Source organism: Boleophthalmus pectinirostris, unplaced genomic scaffold, assembly GCF_026225935.1.
Source record: "Boleophthalmus pectinirostris isolate CB_2022bp ecotype Guang Dong unplaced genomic scaffold, ASM2622593v1 HiC_scaffold_22, whole genome shotgun sequence".
NCBI classification, from domain to species: domain Eukaryota; kingdom Metazoa; phylum Chordata; class Actinopteri; order Gobiiformes; family Gobiidae; genus Boleophthalmus; species Boleophthalmus pectinirostris.
Genome location: NW_026571190.1, coordinates 1,228,736 through 1,250,338, shown reverse-complemented (window position 1 = coordinate 1,250,338; position 21,603 = coordinate 1,228,736). Strand labels below are relative to the sequence as shown.

The window sequence follows — 21,603 nt, the reverse complement described above, 5'->3', positions numbered from 1 at the left end:
GTTTTTTCTTCATGGCCTCCAATTTATTCTCTTGAAATAAACATTTTTCATGACTTAACTTAATGAATAATATGAAATATGCTCACTCAAAAATGGAGCACTTCAGGATTTCCACCAGATTACATCATGAAGTGGACAATAAAACTTTGATTTAACACATCAGGTGTATTTGTGTGTGTGTGTGTGTGTGTATGTGCGTGTGTGTGTTTGTTTGTGTGTCTGTGTGTGTTTGTGTGTGTGTAGGTGTGTGTATGTGCACGCATGTGTGTGTGTGTGTGTATTTGTGTGTGTGTTTGTTTGTGTGTCTGTGTGTGTTTGTGTGTGTGTGTAGGTGTGTGTATGTGCACGCATGTGTGTGTGTATTTGTGTGTGTGTGTGTTTGTGTGTATGTGCGTGTTTGTTTGTGTGTCTGTGTGTGTTTGTGTGTGTGTGTGTATTTGTGTGTGTGTGTTTGTGTGTGTGTGTGTGTGTGTGTGTGTGTGTGTCTGTGTGTGTCTGTGTGTGTCTGTGCGTGTGTGTGTGTGTGTGTGAGTCTTTCTTGAGAGGTCCAAAGTCAATTCTCCGTCAGTAAAAACTTGCAATTTGAATGAGTCCAGACTTTGGAAGAAGAGATTTGACAAACTTTTCTGTCTCTGATTATAAGTTTTCAAATTTTGTGGGAAAAAGATAAAATAAAAAAATCCAAACTGCCACATCACCCACATGCACAACTCCATAAATCCTGATGAGACGTTGTGAACATTCCAGTGAGTCTGAGTTCTCCCGGCTGCAGCCTGGTCCCAGCTGGACCATGACCCCTCCGTCCTGCCGTAGATCAACACCAACCACAGTCACGTTACAACGAGCTCCTACCACAGACGCCTGTTTTACACTCACACTCACACTCACACTTACACACTCACACTCACACTTACACTTCAACTTTATTGATCCATGTTATCCAGTTTAACATTCAGAACTTCCGTCATATCAGGAATAACTTAAACATGAATGCTGCAAAAACTTATTTCTATTCAATGATTATCTCTCACATCGATTACTGCTTAACTACTTGGTCTCTTGCCTGCCCCACAACACTTAAAACCATTGAAAACCTCTATAAAAGAAGTCTAAAAATACTTGACAAAAAACCCATTTCCCACCACCACTGTCACATACTGAAAAAGCACAGGCTTCTAGATTTTAGCAACATGGTCAAACTCAAAAGGACTTGTCTAATTTATAAGGTTCTACACTCCCTGGCACCACCATTAAATAATTACATTAAACGTAAAGACATTTCAATAAGAACCACACGAGCCACCACCAGGGGTGACTTGGTCATACCCCAGAGACGGACCACCTTTGGTCAGAATGTTTTATCTGTACAAGGTGGAAATCTGTGGAACAGTCTTCCACTGACCCTGAAAGAAAGTCCTACATACAGCTCTTTTAAAGCTCAAACAAAAACTTGGTTATGGTCAAATCAAACATGTACACATGTATAACTGCTCTGTGATTTTAATTGTTTTTCTATGTGCAATGTATGGGAACTGTGCAATAATGGGAACTGTGCAATGAATGGGAACTGTGCAATGAATGGGAACTGTGCAATGAATGGGAACTGTGCAATGAATGGAACTATATAATGAGTGGCGTGTGCAATATTTTAGTGTCTGGCCCCCTGTGACCCCAGCCCTTGGGACAACGGATGGAAATTAGCCTTAGGCTACAATCCGGTGTGTTTACATTCATGTTGTCATGTTTGTTCATTAACATGCTCTGTCCCAATCAAATAAATAAATAAATAAATAAAAATCCATAAGAGAAGTGATTTGGACACAGGAGTCACACATCACAATATGATATGGTAATAATACATTCTAAATCAATTCTAAATAAAAACTAATAATAAATCAAAGAATAAAAATAGAAATAAGTCATAAAATATCTCAACTATATACAAGAGGTCATAGAAAACAATGCAAAAATGATATGATGATTGACAGAACACAGATTTATCTGTTCCATAAGGGTGAGTTGTTGTACATTTGTAGGGAGTATTATCTGTCTCTATAGTCTGGTGCAGTTGGTGAGTTGTTATATATAAAATGTTTCCTGCTGGGTGTCTGTTCACTGTCAGGGCAGAGACAGATGTTATGACACTTTACGCAAGTCGGAAGGAAGGAGGCCGAGGACTAGTGAGTGTGAAACCACTGTCCAGGATGAAACATCCAAGCTCCTTGAGTAGATCAAGGACAAGGCCCCGACAGATGAGGTGCTCAGAGAATGTCTCAGACAGTGGGGTCCAGAGGAAGAGGTGCTGGAGGAACCATCATGGCAGAACACCGGAACAGAACTGAAGAGGCTGATATCAAGAAATCCTACCAATGTCTTGAGAGGACTGGTCTGAAGGACACACAGAGGTTCTTCCTGGCTGCTCCAGAGCAGGACCTGGGCACTCGAGCAATAGAGGCCCAGATCTACCACACCAGACAAGAGCCACGGTGTAGACTGTGCAAAGAAGCTCCTGAGACAGTCCAGCACAGAACTGCAGGTGTAAGATACTGGCAGGGAAACAAACATGGAGCGACATAAACAAGTGGAGTCACAGTGTACAGAAACATCTGTGCAGAGTACAGGCTGGAGACCCCAGGATCAAGGTGGGAAACACCTCCAAAGGTTGTGGAGAATGACTGAGCCAAGATCCTGTGGGACTTCAGATACAGACTGACAGGATGGTGATGAACCAACCAGACACAGTGGTGGTGGAGAAGAAACAGAGCAGAGCCGTGGTGGTGGACATCACAATACCAAGTGATGGTAATATCAGGAAAAAGGAACACGAGAAACTAGAGAAATACCAGGGGATCAAGGAAGAGCTGGAGAAGGTCTGGAAAGTGAAGGCATCAGTGGAGCCTGTGGTGATCGGAGCACTCGGGGCTGTAACCCCTAAACTGGAAGAAAAGTGGCTACAACAGATACCAGGAAAAACAACAGGACATCTCAGTCCAGAAAAGTGCAGAACTGGGGACAGCAAAGATACTGTGCACTACTCTCGGGCTCCCATGGAGGAGCTGAGCTGGATGAGGGTGAGAGACCAACCACCATATATTATATATATATATATATATATATATATATATATGTATATATATATATATATATATATATATATATATATATAAGGCTGTATCAAGTGGTGGTTTGAATATTGTTTAATGAAGTTACACATTGAGTTGAAGTTTAAACACTGAGATCTTATCTGTTGAATAGTACCATTGCGTTTCCTACATAATGGGTGTCTTATGTGTTTCTAAGCAAATTCCTTTGCAGAACTGGGATTGTGGAGATAACCAACTGGCTTATCTAAACAGACTTGGTGTGATTTACAATGGTTTGGAGGGGGTTGTCACTTCCCCCAAAGAAGAAATGCTGACACTTCAAGGCGACGATTCAAGGTGGGAACCTGCTCAACATATATGCATATTCATATGGATGTTTATAAAAAGTGGGCTGAAGTATTCAGAAGGAGTCAGATGCCTGATGTAAGCTCTCTGTAACTTTGTAGGCAGTTAGGGACAACGACCCAGAGCTCTGTATTAGAATTGTATTGTCAGGGGAATAAATTTTTGTAATTTAAATTGATTGAGTCTAGTAATTTTTGATAGAACACGCCTAACAATATATATATATATATATATATATATATATATATATATATATATATATATAAGTGTGTGTTGTGTGTGTATTGTGTGTGTGTGTGTGTATGTGTTGTGTGTGCTGTGTGTGTGTGTGTGTGTGTGTGTGTGTGTGTGTGTGTGTGTGTGTGTGTGTGTGTGTGTGTTGTGTGTGTGTTGTGTGTGTTGTGTATGTGTTGTGTGTGCTGTGTGTGTATGTGTTGTGTGTGCTGTGTGTGTATGTGTGTGTGTGTTGTGTGTGTGTGTTGTGCGTGTGTGTGTGTGTGTGTGTGTGTGTGTGTGTGTGTGTGTGTGTGTGTGTGTGTGTGTGTGTGATGTGTGTGTGTGTGTGTGTGTGTGTGTGTGTGTGTGTGTGTGTGTGTGTGTGTGTGTGTGTGTGTGTGTGTGTGTTGTGTGTGTGTGTGTGTGTGTGTGTGTGTGTGTGTGTGTGTGTGTGTGTGTGTGTGTGTGTGTGTGTGTGTGTGTGTGTGTGTGTGTGTGTGTGTGTGTGTGTGTGTGTGTGTGTGTGTGTGTGTGTGTGTGTGTGTGTGTGTGTGTGTGTGTGTGTGTGTGTGTGTGTGTGTGTGTGTGTGTGTGTGTGTGTGTGTGTGTGTGTGTGTGTGTGTGTGTGTGTGTGTGTGTGTGTGTGTGTGTGTGTGTGTGTGTGTGTGTGTGTGTGTGTGTGTGTGTGTGTGTGTGTGTGTGTGTGTGTGTGTGTGTGTGTGTGTGTGTGTGTGTGTGTGTGTGTGTGTGTGTGTGTGTGTGTGTGTGTGTGTGTGTGTGTGTGTGTGTGTGTGTGTGTGTGTGTGTGTGTGTGTGTGTGTGTGTGTGTGTGTGTGTGTGTGTGTGTGTGTGTGTGTGTGTGTGTGTTGTGTGTGTGTGTGTGTGTGTGTGTGTGTGTGTGTGTGTGTGTGTTGTGTGTGTGTGTGTGTGTGTGTGTGTGTGTGTGTGTGTGTTGTGTGTGTGTGTGTGTGTGTGTGTGTGTGTGTGTGTGTGTTGTGTGTGTGTGTGTGTGTGTGTGTGTGTGTGTGTGTGTGTGTGTGTGTTGTGTGTGTGTGTGTGTGTGTTGTGTGTGTGTGTGTGTGTGTCGTGTGTGTGTTGTGTGTGTGTGTGTGTGTGTGTGTGTGTGTGTGTGTGTGTGTGTGTGTGTGTGTGTGTGTGTGTGTGTGTGTGTGTGTGTGTGTGTGTGTGTGTGTGTGTGTGTGTGTGTGTGTGTGTGTGTGTGTGTGTGTGTGTGTGTGTGTGTGTGTGTGTGTGTGTGTGTGTGTGTGTGTGTGTGTGTGTGTGTGTGTGTGTGTGTGTTGTGTGTGTGTGTGTGTGTGTGTGTGTGTGTGTGTGTGTGTGTGTGTGTGTGTGTGTGTGTGTGTGTGTGTGTGTGTGTGTGTGTGTGTGTGTGTGTGTGTGTGTGTGTGTGTGTGTGTTGTGTGTGTGTGTGTGTGTGTGTGTGTGTCTGCTAGAGTATTTATTATGATCAAAACAAAGTGCATTGTGAGCTCCTGGTGCAGTCGTGTCATGTGCAGTGACATTTAAACACGACTGAGTCGACCTGCTCATGGAGCTCTCCTATTTAAACACAATTCACAACACACAATTCATTATCATACAAATAAAATAAATAAACACATAAATAAATAAAAAATGTAAAATTGAAGTAACAATGTGTAAAATGACAAACATTTAAAAAGAGACAGAGCTGTTCTGATCACCTTTGTGCACAGCGTGAGAACCATGACAGAGCAGGGTGTGTCTGAGTCCAACCTGTTCAAACACACACACACTCACACACACACTCACACACACACTCACACACACACTCACACACACACTCACACACACACTCACACACACACTCACACACAGGGGTGGGTCCAGTGTCAGATAACACGCTAAACACACACATTCATACACATGTACACAAACACGTGTATGACACATAGACACGCTAAACATACACACACATGAACAACACACACACACATTACATTGATTTCCATTCATTTCCTGGAGACTGATCCTCACCTCAACCATGGTTTAGAACTGGTTTAGACCTGGTTTAGTCCTGGTTTAGTCCTGGTTTAGACCTGGTTTAGTCCTGGTTTAGACTTTTTTTAGTCCTGGTTTAGACCTGGTTTAGTCCTGGTTTAGTCCTGGTTTAGACCTGGTTTAGTCCTGGTTTAGACCTGGTTTAGTCCTGGTTTAGACGTTTTTTAGTCCTGGTTTAGACCTGGTTTAGTCCTGGTTTAGTCCTGGTTTAGACCTGGTTTAGACCTGGTTTAGTCCTGGTTTAGTCCTGGTTTAGTCCTTGTTTCTTGGCTCTTTTATTAAAACACTTCATGTTGGACTGTCTCTTGGATCAGCTCCGTTGTTTGACCTGGTGATAAATGCTCAGCGTGGACTTCCACACTAGTCCACCTCACTACTGTTTACACCAGGAGCAGGAGTCCAACCAGCAACCCTCAGATCAGAGGAGGAGCGAGGCAAGGTGTCTGAAGTGTCTTGCCTGAGGACATAATGACTAAAGGCACTGCTGCTCCACTGTTGTCCCTGGTGTTCCCACCATCCAAGTCCAAACCAGACCCAGGCGCTCCACAAAACCCATCTCACCATGTAGGACAAAAGGTGCTGTGGATATATGTGTCTGCATCTGACCCATCCTCCAGCATCTGACCCATGATCCTGGTCAGGAGAGCCAGCTGGACCTCACCCACGTGTAGTTTCACTAGCTCGGACCACACCAACAACGGCATAGTGTGAAGAAGTTTATTGATAATGTATGAGGCGGGGCAGAGATGGCTGGTTGAGACTATAGGTGGGGGCTCCATCTCAATCTTCAATTGGTCCAGCCGGAACGGGACCCCCCCCTTGTAGGGCTCTTATGACTGAAAGACAAAAAATAGGGGATGGGAGGGTGGGGTGGAGTGGGAAAGGCTGCTACATATAGACTTCTGGGAAATTGGAGGTGTGGTGGAGGTGAGTTGTGGTTCTCTGATGAGAGGAGAGGGCGACTGAGGCGTGCTCCTGCTCCTGAGTCTCACTTCATCATATTAACTCCATGTATTTGTGTGAACAAACTTTGGACTAAACATTCCTGAAATCCTCTTTTAGCTTCATGTGGTTGAGTGCAGCACAACTGAACAAAATCATGTCTGATCCAGAGATGAAGTACCAGGGGTTTGTTTCCATGTTGCAGACAAACCACAGACTGTAAATGAACATAACCACTGAGCTGTAAACAGGAAGTGAGCATGGGGACGTCTCTTGCTCCATCGACTCCAGTTGACTTTACATTGAAAAACTGTCCCCCTTCTCTCTGCACCTGCTGCTGTCAGACTACTCAGTTTTTGTGTTAAAATGTTTGTATTAAACCACTCTACATGATCCTGGTGTTTTTATTTCACTATAGGCTCTACACACTGACATCACAAACCAGGAAGATGTTTGGAAAGATGCAATGACAACTTTCTGCAAACTCTGTTCACGGTACTAAATCTGACAAAATCTGTGAAAAATAAGAAAATGTCCCAGTTTTCTTCATCTCTATGTCATTGTAGTGTTCTGTTATGTTCGACGAATCAACAATTCCAACCACATCTCAGTTTTCATCATTTCTCCACTGACACACAACTCTGAGTGCACTGGTACATGTGATTAGAAGAGATGAGGGACAAATTCCAGATGATTCAAACAGCACATACATCTGCAGTCTTCATTTTACCACTGATCACATTTACTTCAGTGGGTTTGATCACAGTCGGTCGGTGAGTCCAGTGTCGGGAACTACACCAGATGTTGTTATCGCATCTTTCCAATTGTCTTCCTGGTTTGTGACATAAGCGTGAATAGATAATATTTTGTCCCTTAATAAATTCCTGCCCCTCATGCTCCAAATTTGCCCCATAACGGCAGACATCATGAGCTTCATTTGACTGGAGCTGAGAGCTGTGGGCGACGTCACACTCACTTCAGGTCCACGTGTACAAGACCTCCTGCTTCTCCTTCTCTGCTCACCCAGGTGCATTGTGGTCTACACCCAGGTGCATTGCGGTCTACACTAGGGATGGGCATTCGATGAAATTTTCTTAATCGATCGTTGGAAGAATTAACGATTGATTATCGATTAATCATTAACGTTTTTATATTAAAATGATCATCATTATTATTACTATCTGCACTACTAATCTGCATAAATAAATTCAACTTTACGACATATAAACCGTAACCACTCTAGAGCCACATCAGCTGTTTGACATTATAATGTGTTTAATGTAGCTTTGCACAACTCTCACAGAAACAAAACTTAAAACCGCATCGCTAATTTGCATAAACTAAGCAAAGATAAAACTACAGCTCTTGTGTCGCTGATGTGGTCAATTTCTGTCAGACTAAAGGACATGACTCAGGTGAATACAGGTTAGTGTGAACATATTTGTGTTTGTTAAAACCAGGACACCGTACGGCGGGGGGAGGGAGGTGGGGACTCGTCATCGACATTCTCTCACCTGGTAAAACTTTTTTACACCGACACATATGTGCTGCTTTGTTCACTGTGCACATGAACTCACACTTGTCCCGAACACAAAGGAAAGCGTGGAATTTCTTGTACAAATCATCGTTAAATCCACATTTGTGCTTCGGTACGTTGCAGACTGACCCACTGTTTGTGTCTTGTTCCTTCTGATGCAGAGACACATGTACACACCTGTTTGGTCACGATACACACAGCAACCTACATTCAGTTTGTTGATTAAAATTAGCGTAATTGATGAAATTCTTAATGATCAATTATCGATTAATCATGAACATCCTTAGTCTACACCCAGGTGCATTGTGGGCTGCGTCTCATTTCTCTTTCCTCATTTCCTTCTCCCTGATTCCTCTCCTTGATCCTCCATTGTCTAAGGATGTGCATTGCCTTGAGTCTGACGATACGATACATATCATGATTCACATGTCACGATTCAATATATCACCATATATCCCGATACTAAACAGTGATGATATATTGCGATTTATGAATAATTCTAATAATACAGTCAACTACACCTTCAAGAGAACACAATTGCATGAACTATCATTTTTATATTTATTTTTAAATCATGAGAACAGTGAAGAGAACAGAAAAATTCAGTGAATGAATTTTTATGAAAATTTTAAAAATCGATTCGGATCCATTTTGAATCTATTTGAGAATTGCGCAGTGAAGTATCACAATATATCACTGAATCGATTTTTTCTTACACCCCTACCAGCTGTCAGTCAAATGTGTCATACTATGTGTTGTGTGTACAGTCCCCCAGTCGTCCAGTAGAGTCCGTGGCTGATTTGTCAACTTTTGTCCAGTTGACAAGTTGAATTTCTCCTTTGTCCATGAAGCGTTGTTCCAAAGAAAAGCACAGAAAGAAGAAGTAAACCTGATGAGGTTCAGGAGCAGACATGAGAGAAAAGAATCCACCTTTATTGTTGTGGTGGACGAGTTGATATCCTCTCTCGTCCCTGTGTCTCCTCTGTGGGTGGGACTCACTTCCTCACCCGTTTCCTGCAGAATCAAATGAGAAATGATTCCTCTCCTCCATTCTGAACTTAACCAGAGGAAAGGTGCCAAGGTCAGAAATTACACAAAACAAATCAGCAAAAATATTGTGTATAACAAATCTGCAAATGAGCACAAACTAAATCGATAACTACTCTAATATTACTGTGAAACGTGTCAGAACAGTTTTGACATTAACAATATGTTTTGTATAATATAATAAAACTTGAATATGTCCATTGAAGACGTCGCCAGCTTTAAATGCAGGAACATGTTTTTTTCAAGAGGCAAATACAAAACAATAAAATATACACTTTAATATAACAGAAAATGTACACATTTTGCATCACATATTTTTGTCTGTTGAGCATTTGAAAACCGCAAAATGTCACTGACTCAGAAACAAAAATAACTCAACTCTACACAGACTGTACACATGCTCCTACACACAGACTGTACACATGCTCCTACACACAGACTGTACACATGCTCCTACACACAGACTGTACACACAGACTGTACACTACACACAGACTGTACACATGCTCCTACACACAGACTGTACACATGCTCCTACACACAGCTCACATGCTACACACAGACTGTACACATGCTCGTACACACAGACTGTACACATGCTCCTACACACAGACTGTACACATGCTACACACAGTACACACATGCTCCTACACACAGACTGTACACATGCTCCTACACACAGACTGTACACATGCTCGTACACACAGACTGTACACATGCTCGTACACACAGACTGTACACATGCTCCTACACACAGACTGTACACATGCTCCTACACACAGACTGTACACACACACACAGACTGTACACACAGACTGTACACACGCTCCTACACACAGACTGTACACACGCTCCTACACACAGACTGTACACACAGACTGTACACACGCTCCTACACACAGACTGTACACATGCTCGTACAGCAGGTGTGGATCTGAGCCAGGAGGATTCTAAAGGGACTAATGACTTTGTGCAGTGAACCACTTCAGGGCAAAGCTGTTTATTTAGCGTTGTTAATCATCTATTTATAGCCTAAACTATCACTGATTTATACCATGACAAAAGATCCATGTGACAAAGCACTAATCACGTTGTGACGTCACTAGCAGAACAAGTAAGACTCATTTCCTTATGGTCTACTTGATATTCTACTTACGAAACACTGGGCTTTTTGGCCTTGATTATCACGTGTAGCTGCGTCATTTTCAACCATGTAAACATGCTCAACTTTTCTATATATATTTTTTTTAATTTATATTTTTTAAATTCAGATAAACGATGTAATATACAGTGGTATAAACAATATCATGACTAGAAGCTTCAGAATTCACATTCCCAGGGCTCAGCGTGCGCAGTATAATAAATACATTTACATTTTATATTTTAAATTTACTTTTGTTTTCATGGCGTTGAGATTTGTGACATAAATTAGAGAATCTAGGACAAGAGGGACTGAAATACAACCAATTTGGGTTTTTGACTAGAAAATGGATATGACATTTTGATAGGATTAGGATAAAGTTCAACACATATTTTTTCAGCAGGAGTATTTTTCTCAGACAACTAAAAGTACATGTTTTGTATTAAATTGTAAGTTTGTATTAAATTTGCTATTCACAAAAATATGTCATTCCAAAAGATTTAAGCGTATGAGGAAAAAAAAAAAAAACTTTTCTCACTTTCCCTGTGCGTAAAGTCCAGGCCCCGCCCCTGCCGCGTCACCACTCCGTACCTGAGACAAACTCGTCCAGACGCGACATTTGACACTTCACCCATCGCTCCGTGTTTCCCTCTCCCACACGCCCCCTCCGCGCCCGCCTCTGACCCGGCTACAGCCCCTCGCCTCCTCCGTGGAACCCTCCGCTCTGAGCTCCGGAGCCACCGAGCCTCCGCGCCGCGCCGTACACGGGCCGCAGCTCCAGGATGGCGGCCGTGAAGGCGCTGCAGCAGTGGTGCCGGGTCCAGTGCGAGGGCTACCGGGACGTGAGCATCACCAACATGACCACCAGCTTCAGGGACGGACTGGCCTTCTGCGCGCTCATCCACCGCCACCGGCCCGACCTCATGTGAGTACCGGGAGGACGGACCGGACCGGGGGGTTACGCGCTGGCTTCTCCGGGGGGTTGTAGCTCCATGTTCGGGGAACGAGTGGGAAGAACAACTTGGCGCACAAAGACTTTTATTTTCCAAAGTTTAAAAGTCTCGTATTACACTATTTTCTCAGCTGGTCTAAGGTTTCCTCATCCCAAACATCCTGCTGTTGTGTTTTGTTTCATTCACACGTTTAACACACAAACCCTGCACATTTACACCGAGTTCTTTTCTCAAACAGAAAACACGCCGTACTCCACTGTGTTTTTAAACTCCATTCACCTTCACTAGAATCATTTGGATCATTTCAGCCGTGGAATTGTCGATCTCTTCTGGACTTAAGGTCAAAGGAGCTGAACTTTAAAAGTACCGCTTCGTGACATCACAAGGTGAAACAGAGTGTTTGGTGATGTACACAGACTAATAATAAAGAGTTACTCAAACATTGTGAATGAAACAAAACACAACTCCAGCTCTGTTCATGTCATGAGGAGGTAACAACATTATAACACGACTAAAAGTAAAAAAAAAAAAAAAAAAAAAAAAAAAGAGTCATTTTTGCATAATTAAGGCGGAGCTAAAGACCAGTGTGACATATGAGTGGTGCAAGAAGTACTCACTCTTGTTTCTGAAGTAAAAGTACAGATACAGAGGCAGCAAGTTACTCAGGTAAAACTTAAAGTAGTCAGTGTTGGGGAGTAACAGATACAGATTACATGTACCGGAGTTATGTAATCAGAGTACAAATTATGAGTAACTGTATTCAGTTACAGTTACTGTTTCAGTGAGTGGTAATTGGATTACAGTTACTTGGTTGAAATAAATGGATTACACGGTAGCATTTTCCTGTTTTCACATTTTGGGCGATATCCCTTTTTTTTTTTTTTTTTTTTTTGGTAATTCCACTCATTGCCGAACACTAAACCAGGTCCAAACCAGTTTAAAACCAGGTCTAAAACCAGGTCTAAAACCAGGTCTAAAACCAGGACTAAACCAGGACTAAACCAGGTCTAAACTAGGTCTAAACTAGGTCTAAACCAGGTCTAAAACCAGGTCTAAAACCAGGTCTAAAACCAGGTCTAAAACCAGGTCTAAACCAGGTCTAAAACCAGGTCTAAAACCAGGTCTAAAACCAGGTTTAACTAGGTCTAAGCCAGGACTAAACCAGGTCTAAAACCAGGTCTAAAACCAGGTCTAAACTAGGTCTAAACCAGGACTAAACCAGGTCTAAAACCAGGTCTAAAACCAGGTCTAAACTAGGTCTAAAACCAGGTCTAAACTAGGTCTAAACCAGGACTAATCCAGGTCTAAAACCAGGTCCACACCAGGTATAAACCCAGGTCCAAACCAGTTCTAAACCAGGTCTAAATCCAGGTCTAAAACCAAGTCTAAACTAGGTCTAAACCAGGACTAAACCAGAACTAAACCAGGACTAAAGGAGAACTAAAGCAGGACTAAAACCAGGTCTAAGCCAGGACTAAAACCAGGTCAAAACTAGATCTAAACCAGGACTAAAACAGGATTTAACAGGACTAAATCATGCTGCATGGTCCATGTCTCCTCTTCTTCTATCAATAATATTTTAATATGTTCAGTATCAGTTCAGTAAAGTTTGGGCTTTTTATTGTTTTTTTTTATCAGACAAAACATCTTATGTGACGATTTCCTCATCTTTGCTTCTCTACAGCAAATCAAGTAATCCAAAGTATTCAGATTACGTTACTCACTTTAATGGATTCTGTTACAAACTACATTTTGGGGTATGTAATCTGTAATCTGTAGGGGAATACATTTTAAAAGTCACCTTCCCAACACTGAAAGTAGTCCTGTAGGATTCACATAAAACATCTGCTGAAGTAGTAGTACTGAAGTAAACGTCGGCCCACGTTTAGAGTAAAAGGTCAAAATATTTCACGTCACTTACTGTTTAAGTGTTAATGACAACAACCATGAATCATTTCCTTTATTTCTCTAGTGATTTTCATGTAGGGGTTTGCAAAAATCTCAAAATCTCAAGATATATCATACTGTTTCATGTGATGATACAGTATCGATATCGTGAGCTGCTGTATCGATATATCAGCAAGAGTATTTTTTGGTATATTTACTGAATTATTTTGTCTCAGCGCTACAGTTTTGTTGTTTGTTTAGGGGAAGGAAACTTGTTTATGCGACACATTTGACATTTTCACAGTTTTGGTGATTAAAATGTTTGTGTTTCATTTGAACTTTGCACAAGAAGTGGTTTAACACAGCTCACTGTATCGACATGTGGATCGTATCGTGGTCTATGTATTGAAGTATGTATCGTATTGGCAGCTTCTTAATGATACATTACTGAATGCTCTGTGCTCTGATGGTGAAGTAAAAGTAAAAAGTTTCCACTGTCAGCTTTAACATACAGGTATCATACTTAAAGTAGTCCAGTTGTGCAAAATCAGAGCTTCTAGTTGACCTTCACTCACCTGAGCTTGTATGTGGAGTTTGGATTGGTGCATGTTTGAATTTTCTTTATTTTCAAGCACATCAACCACCGGTCCACACCTTCTGCTCTACTTCTACTTCCTTCTCCACTTTTATTTATTGATTTTCAGTGTTGGGGAGTAACAGATTACTTGTACCGGAATTATGTAAGCAGAGTACAAATTATGAGTAACTGTATTCAGTTACAGTTAATGTTTCAATGAGTGCAACAGTAACAGTAACCCCCCAGGTCTAAAATCAGGTCTAAAAGCAGGTCTAAACCAGGTCTAAAATAAGGTCTAAAACCAGGTCTAAAACCAGGTCTAAAACCAGGTCTAAATCCAGGTCTAAATCCAGGTCTAAATCCAGGTCTAAAACAGGACTTAACAGGAGTAAATCCTGCTGTGTGGACGTGTCTCCTTGTCGTCTATCAATAATATTTGTAATATGGTTAAGTAAAGTCTGGGCTTGTCATTGTTTTTTATCAGATAAAACATCTTACGTGAAGATTTCCTGGTCTTTAACACCAAACCAAATAATCCAAAGTATTTAGATTACATTACTCACTTTAAGTAATTTAATGAATTCCGTTACAAACTACTTTTTGGGGCATGTAATCTGTAATCTGTAGGGGAATACATTTTAAAAGTCACCTTCCCAACACTGTTGATTTTCTTAAAAGTGCAGCTCTCCATACGACAGGTCGACTCTTTGTTGTGATGATGTTTATGACGACGTCAGCTCCCACTGGACCACACTTTACTAAAACAGAACACAGCGCATTTGTTTCTTTTATTAAGTTTTTTTGGATCAATATTGTGATTTAAAATGTTCAAATTCTAAACATAATAGAGTGATCCACGAGACTCATAGATTGTAAATATAGCAGACACAAGCATTATATGTGTTCTTTAAGTGGGACTACAGTACTTTTTGTACTTTTTGTACTTTGTTACTGGGGACTACTCTATAAACGCCCGTGACAGTTTTAACATTCGCAGCTGGAGCCTGTTTCTGATCCTAATGATTGAAATGTTTCCATGAAGAAATCAAAGTGGAAATGGAAGTGTGTACGTCACAGTGGTGGTGAAAATGGTGCTATCTTGCAAATTGGTGTCTTAAAAACAGGATAGAATAAAGCAGAATACAGCACAAATCACTCCAAATACAATTTCAGAGGGTCAGTGAGAAAAAACGACTTTAACTCTAACTATTTGCAGAATGTGATTACACAATATTCATGAAAAAGGCCAAAAAATTCTAAAAATAAAACTAGTTTGTTGCATTTTTATGTTTTAAACTGTCGAATCTCTGTCTCCTCCTCCCCTGATGATTCTCACAGGTTTTTCTATAAAAGGAAAATTAGATTAACATAAGTTTTTGAAGCACTTCCTCACACTTGAGTACAATAGGTCAGATACGGAACAAAGAGCACACTCCTGTTTAATGATCTGCACAAACATGTTCTGAAATGTAATTCTTGTTCTAGATTGTCTGTTCACACTTCAGTCTCTTTGCCAATTCTTCTCTAACCACATTTGAAGGCACTAGAGCTGTACCAGAGCAAGAAGAAGAGCACATAGACTAGTACAGAAGTTTAGTAGTACACACATGGACCACTGAGGATTACACACATATAAAACACAAAGGAACAGAAAAGAAAGTACTGCCATTTAATATTGTCTAAGTGTTTTTATTTTAATTGTGGGATTGGATTCTGTATCGAGTATCAAGTCTGTTCCATTTTATTGAAACTGAGTATCATGACAAAACTAATCTTTACAGAGGTGTATTAAGCCAGTGTGGCGCCCCCTGTCTTCCTGTCAAAAATAATACACATAAACAAGAGCGTTTTTCATATGTGATTTACTAACTACATCAGCCCAGCAATTAAACTGAAAATAACTTACAGCATCCAACTACAGACATGCAGTGTTGTGGAGTAACAGATTACATGTACCAGAGTTACGTAATCAGAGTACAAATTATGAGTAACTGTATTCAGTTACAGTTACTGTTTCAGTGAGTGGTAATTAGATTACAGTTACTTTGTTGAAATAAATGGATTACACGGCGGCATTTTCCTGTTTTTCCGGGGTTTTTGTGAACCGTCTAGTGTATTCTGAGTCCTGACCTAGTGGCTGGAGAGAAATAAACTTGAGTGGAGGCACTAGATGGCACCAGCCTGACTGGATATAACTTAACAACATCCAACTAAATTATATACAATACAAAGAGGCATATTTAAACTGATGCTTGTTGATGTCTGTCCATTTTTCATTTCTGCCACAGTTTTTAAATTTTTTTTACATTTGCACAAACTTGTGGACTGACTCATCTGACAGATTGGGGGGAAGGGGGACAAATGGTCATGTAATTTAAATTTGTTCAGTATTATCATTATTATTATTGCTTCTATTATGAAATTAGTGTTAATGAAGAATTATGGATGGCCAAATTTACTCAAATATTTTTAAAGTTTGTGTCATGTGGTGCCCCCCACTGGTTGTGAATGGCTGGTGCCCCTGGGCATCGTGTCACTGGTCCATATGAATAATCCAGCCTTGAATCTCTGTGTATCTAACCCATACTGCACACGACTACACCTGCAGGGGGAGTTCAAGCAGAAACTACTATTTAGACAGAAAAAAGTACCCCGAAACAATATTTATTAATCTAATTGTTTTCTCATGGATACCAAAAAATACCAAATCTTCAGCTCACTCACTTCTCCTTTCTGCTCTTGTCCCTTTTAAATCCTGATCATAAAGAGAAATAAAACACATTTTGTTCGACTAAAGAACTTAGTGTTGTTACGATACAAATTTTGATACTCAGGAACAGACTCGATACTCAAGACTAATTCCAATACCACAACGATAATAAAAAACCTTCTTTCTTTAGACAATATACTGTGATTTTCAACATTAAATTCCCACGTGTGTTATATCTGGTCTAAAGTTATTGAGGAAAGGTTCATTTCTGTCCTGTGAATGTGACTTTTTTAGAATCAACATCTGCTCAAATGAGTATCTAGTTTCGATACTAGCGTTAGTATCGATTAGTATGTGATTTTCGATACTTTCAACAGCCCTCCAGCACATCTTTGTCATTCCTGTCGTGTGTGCTGTGTGTGTTGCAGAGATTTTGACGCCCTGAAGAAAGAAAACGTTTACGACAACAACAAACTGGTGAGACGTGTTTGTGTGTTCTTAAGCGTGTGGGGTTTGGACTTTGGAGTTTTTAAAAGTGAAAGTAACATTCCGCTGTGATGAGAATGGTTGGGGCCTGTCTGAGCCTGCTCCTCTCACACTCACTCCTCTTATTATCTTATTTATAACAGTCCCATGACATTAGGCCTTAGAATTCCTATATCGAATTATCCTTGGTATAAGCTGGGACAATCTTTTTGGAGCTCCATTTTCACCCTGTGTCCAGTTTCTTTGCAGTAGTGTTGGGATTTGAGCCATTTCTCTGACCCGAGCTGTGGAGTGGAGAATGAATCACCTCTGTGGAGAATGATCGGTTCATTCTGTTTTGGTACACTATGTAACTTTTTGGTTGTGGGTCCATCACCTGTTTGTTTCTGTGGAGATGTCATTACTGTGCCTGGAATGTTCCACAGTGTGACATTAAATAGCTCTACTTTACATTTATTCAGTTACAGGCGGTTTTACAGCTCAAAAATCCCCAGAAAAACAGACATTGTGACTGTGAGCGAGGTCGCCTCTCCACAGATCTGACCTGTAACTTGTTCTGGTTTGGTCTCCATGAAGACAGAAAGCTTTAAATGCCATACTGTGAAACATTCCAGACAAAGCAATAACATCTCTATGGAGAAAAGTGTTTGACAAACCCTCCACCATCAGATTGTCCTGGTTTATTGTTACTGTGTCAGTGTAAAGTCATTTCACAGGCCAGTAATTTTGGTTGAAATATTGTTAAAATAACCTCAGATTTTCACAGAATGTACAGAAACAGATCAAGATTTTATATTTAAGGTTTTATTTTTTGTTCTGTTTTCAGGTTGAGTTGTTCATCTCAAAGAGAAGTCATCGTGCATCTTTGAATCTGCTGCACACACTCACCAAACACTGTGCAGCTTCAATGCAACATTTGGAAAAACTTCACCAACTGGCAAACAAATTTGGACTTGGTACCAAAAATGTGCAGAGTTCGGGTGCTTGTGCAGGGATAAAGGATCTGGTTCCAACATCAACATCAGAAAAGAAGGTTGAGCAAGTTTGTGAAAAACTCTTGTGAAGCCCCAAGAAGTCTGTAAGGAGAACAAGTTTGGAAAACCAGATTCCTCGAATGACGGTTTGGTGTAGCAGATCCTTTAGCCCTGCAGAAGCATTTTTGGTACCAGTGTGTGGGTGAGTGTGTGCAGCAGATTCCAAGATGCACAAAGACTTCTCTTTGACAGTGAGCGACTCAACTTGAAAACACAACAAATACTTGGAGTTAATATGATGAAGTGAGATTCAGGAGCAGGACTGGGCCTCAGCCGCCCTCTCCTCTCACCAGAGAACCACAACTCACCTCCACCACACCTCCAATTTCTCAGAAGCTTATTTGTAGCAGCCTTTCCCATCATCCCTGTTTGTCTCGGCGAACTCCACCCCACCCTCCCACCCCCTATTTTTTGTCTTTCAGTCATAAGAGCCCTACAAGGGGGGGGGTCCTGTTCCGACTGGGCCAATTGAAGATTGAGATGGAGCCCCCACCTATAGTCTCAACCAGCCATCTCTGCCCCGCCTCATACATTATCAATAAACATCTTCGCACTATGTCGTTGTTGGTGTGATCCTAGCTCGTGAAAAAACATTAAATGTAAAATCTTGATCTGTTTCTGTACATTCTGTGAACATTTTAGGTTATTTCAACAAGAATCAGCAAAATTATTGTACTGTGAAATGATGTCAATATTTGTTTGTAAGTATATGATGTCTGAGTGTTCTGGTGACAGGCCTAGAGGACGAGCACCGTGTGGATTAGTGATGAGACAAAACTCCAAACTGTCTGTCACTGAGTCAGGTTATATAATGGTGCATTGTAATGGACAGACATGGGCTTTACCTGCACACTCAGTTACTCATATTAAACACACAAGGAACTCTGTGAAAATCAACTTGCAAAACTGTAAATCTGGATCATGTGTTCTCCGCATTTGACCCATCACTGAATCAGGACCAAAAAAATCTGCATCAGGCGTCTGTTCATGAGCTCAGTTCAGTCTCCTGCTTGTGTCTTTATGTTTGAATGTGTGAAGAAATGTCATAATGTTTGGACGTGTTTTTAATTCACTCAAATCTGCTCTGGAGTAACACGAGGAATAAACAAGAGTTACATAACACAGAAATAAAAGTCTTACCCTGCACTGGCTTATCCTGGGGATCACCCAAGTGTCAACATCTTATCAGAGCTAAAAAAAAAAACAAAAAAGAAAGAAAAAAAGACAGATTGGTCCACCCCTCTCCTTTCCTGTCTTCTGTCTGTCCCTCAGGTCCCTGTCTCACCCTGCGTTGTCCCTGTCTCACTCTGTTGTCCCTGTGTGTCCCTCAGGTCCCTGTCTCACTCTGTTGTCCCTTTCTCACTCTGCGTTGTCCCTGTCTCACTCTGTTGTCCCTTTCTCACACTGTGTTGTCCCTGTCTCACTCTGCGTTGTCCCTGTCTCACTCTGTTGTCCCTTTCTCACACTGTGTTGTCCCTGTCTCACTCTGTTGTCCCTGCGTGTCCTCAGGCCTTCAGCGTTGCCGAGCAGGAGTTGGGTATTCCTGCCCTCTTGGACGCAGAGGACATGGTGGCCCTGCGAGTCCCCGACCGCCTCAGTATCCTCACATACGTGTCCCAGTACTACAACTACTTCCACGGGCGCTCCCCCAGTGAGTACCTCACACCACCCCCCCGTACAGAACCTTACACACACCACCCCCCCGTACAGAACCTTACACACACCACCCCCCCGTACAGAACCTTACACACACCACCCCCGTACAGAACCTTACACACACCACTCCCCCGTACAGAACCTTACACACACCACCCCCCCGTACAGAACCTTACACACACCACCCCCACAGAACCTTACACACACCACTCCCCCGTACAGAACCTTACACACACCACTCCCCGTACAGAACCTTACACACACCACCCCCCGTACAGAACCTTACACACACCACCCCCACCACCCCCGTACAGAACCACACCACCACCCGTACAGAACCTTACACACACCACCCCCGTACAGAACCTTACACACACCACCCCCGTACAGAACCTTACACACACCACCCCCCGTACAGAACCTTACACACACCACCCCCGTACAGAACCTTACACACACCCCCCCCGTACAGAACCTTACACACACCACCCCGTACAGAACTTACACACACCCCCGTACATTACACACACCACCCCGTACAGAACCTTACACACACACCCCCGTACAGAACCTTACACACACACCCCCCGTACAGAACCTTACACACACCACACACACCACCCCGTACAGAACCTTACACACACCACCCCCCGTACAGAACCTTACACACACCACCCCCGTACAGAACCTTACACACACCACCCCCCGTACAGAACCTTACACACACCACCCCGTACAGAACCTTACACACACCACCCCCGTACAGAACCTTACACACACCACCCCCCCGTACAGAATTTACACACACCCCCGTACAGACCTTACACACACCCCGTACAGAACCTTACACACACACCCCCCGTACAGAACCTACACACACACACCACCCCGTACAGAACCTTACACACACCACCCCCGTACAGAGCCTTACACACAGCACCCCCGTACAGAATCTTACACACAGCACCCTATAGCACCTCACACACAGCACCTCATACACAGAACACCCCACTCACAGCACCCCACAGACAACACCCTATAGCACCTCACACAGAGCACCCCTCAGTGCACCAGAGAGCACCCTACACAGAGCACCTCACCAAGAGCACCTCACAGCGCACCCCACAGCACCCCGCACAGAGAGCACCCCGCACAGAGAGCACCCCGCACAGAGAGCACCCCGCACAGAGAGCATCCCACACACACAACACCGCACACGCAGAACACCCCACACTCAGCACCCCTCACACAACACCCTATAGCACCTCACACAGAGCACCCTACACAGAGCACCTCACAAAGAGCACCCCGCACAGAGCACCCCACAGCACTCAACATGGAGCACCCCCACACAGAGCACCCCGCACAGAGCACCCCGCACAGAGCAGGCTGAGGCAGCAGGGGGCTGGGTGAGGGGGAGGGGGCAGTGCATTGAGAGCTTGTGTCTGTTGGCATGGCAACCGCACATTCTCACATTCACAACATTCTAAACGGCCTATTCATGACTTTCAGTTTCCTGTTTATAGGCTCTTACTTTTCACCATTCAGAAGATAAAGTATTTTGTTTAATTACCATGGCAACAGTGCTAATCTTCAGTACTCTGAAACCCATGGATACTTGAAAATAGAGGAGGAAAATGTTGCCTGTTGTTTAAAGATGCAACTCTTTGGTAGAAGGTAGAGCTCTAGCCTGCAATGATCTACAGATTAAACTTTTCTATCTCCATGGCGACCAGCATGTGACACTACCAGGTCAAGTTACAGGTCAGATCCCTGAAGAGGTGACCCCACTCACTGTAAGAATGTTTCTCCATAGATTTTGAATAATAAAAACACAAGTAATTGTGCTAGATACTACGATCGATTTAATGCCATAGTGTGGAATATTCCAGGCAGAAAAATCACATCTCCTTGGAGACAAGCAAACT

General features: G+C 42.4%; 1 protein-coding gene and 1 long non-coding RNA gene across 6 annotated transcripts in view; one reads left to right on the top strand and one right to left on the bottom strand.

Annotated features, from left to right (window-relative positions):
- Positions 1–8,731: 8,731 nt before the first annotated feature.
- On the bottom strand, positions 8,732–11,067 carry LOC129410453 (uncharacterized). Its single transcript, XR_008632872.1, has 2 exons — positions 10,964–11,067; positions 8,732–9,198 (listed from the first exon to the last, which is right to left on the bottom strand). It is a non-coding gene; the product is annotated as an uncharacterized LOC129410453 (long non-coding RNA).
- LOC110157751 (MICAL-like protein 2) overlaps positions 11,004–21,603 on the top strand; it is a 33,607-nt gene continuing 23,007 nt past the window's right edge. For 4 of the 5 annotated variants that reach the window (XM_055158729.1, XM_055158732.1, XM_055158730.1 and 1 more), the window contains exons 1-3: positions 11,004–11,297; positions 16,928–16,976; positions 19,529–19,670. In XM_055158729.1, coding sequence (XP_055014704.1) covers positions 11,155–11,297; positions 16,928–16,976; positions 19,529–19,670 — 334 coding nt within the window. In that variant the 5' untranslated portion in view covers positions 11,004–11,154. The remainder of the gene's footprint in view (positions 11,298–16,927; positions 16,977–19,528; positions 19,671–21,603) is intronic. The other variant, XM_055158733.1, reaches the window with a different exon arrangement.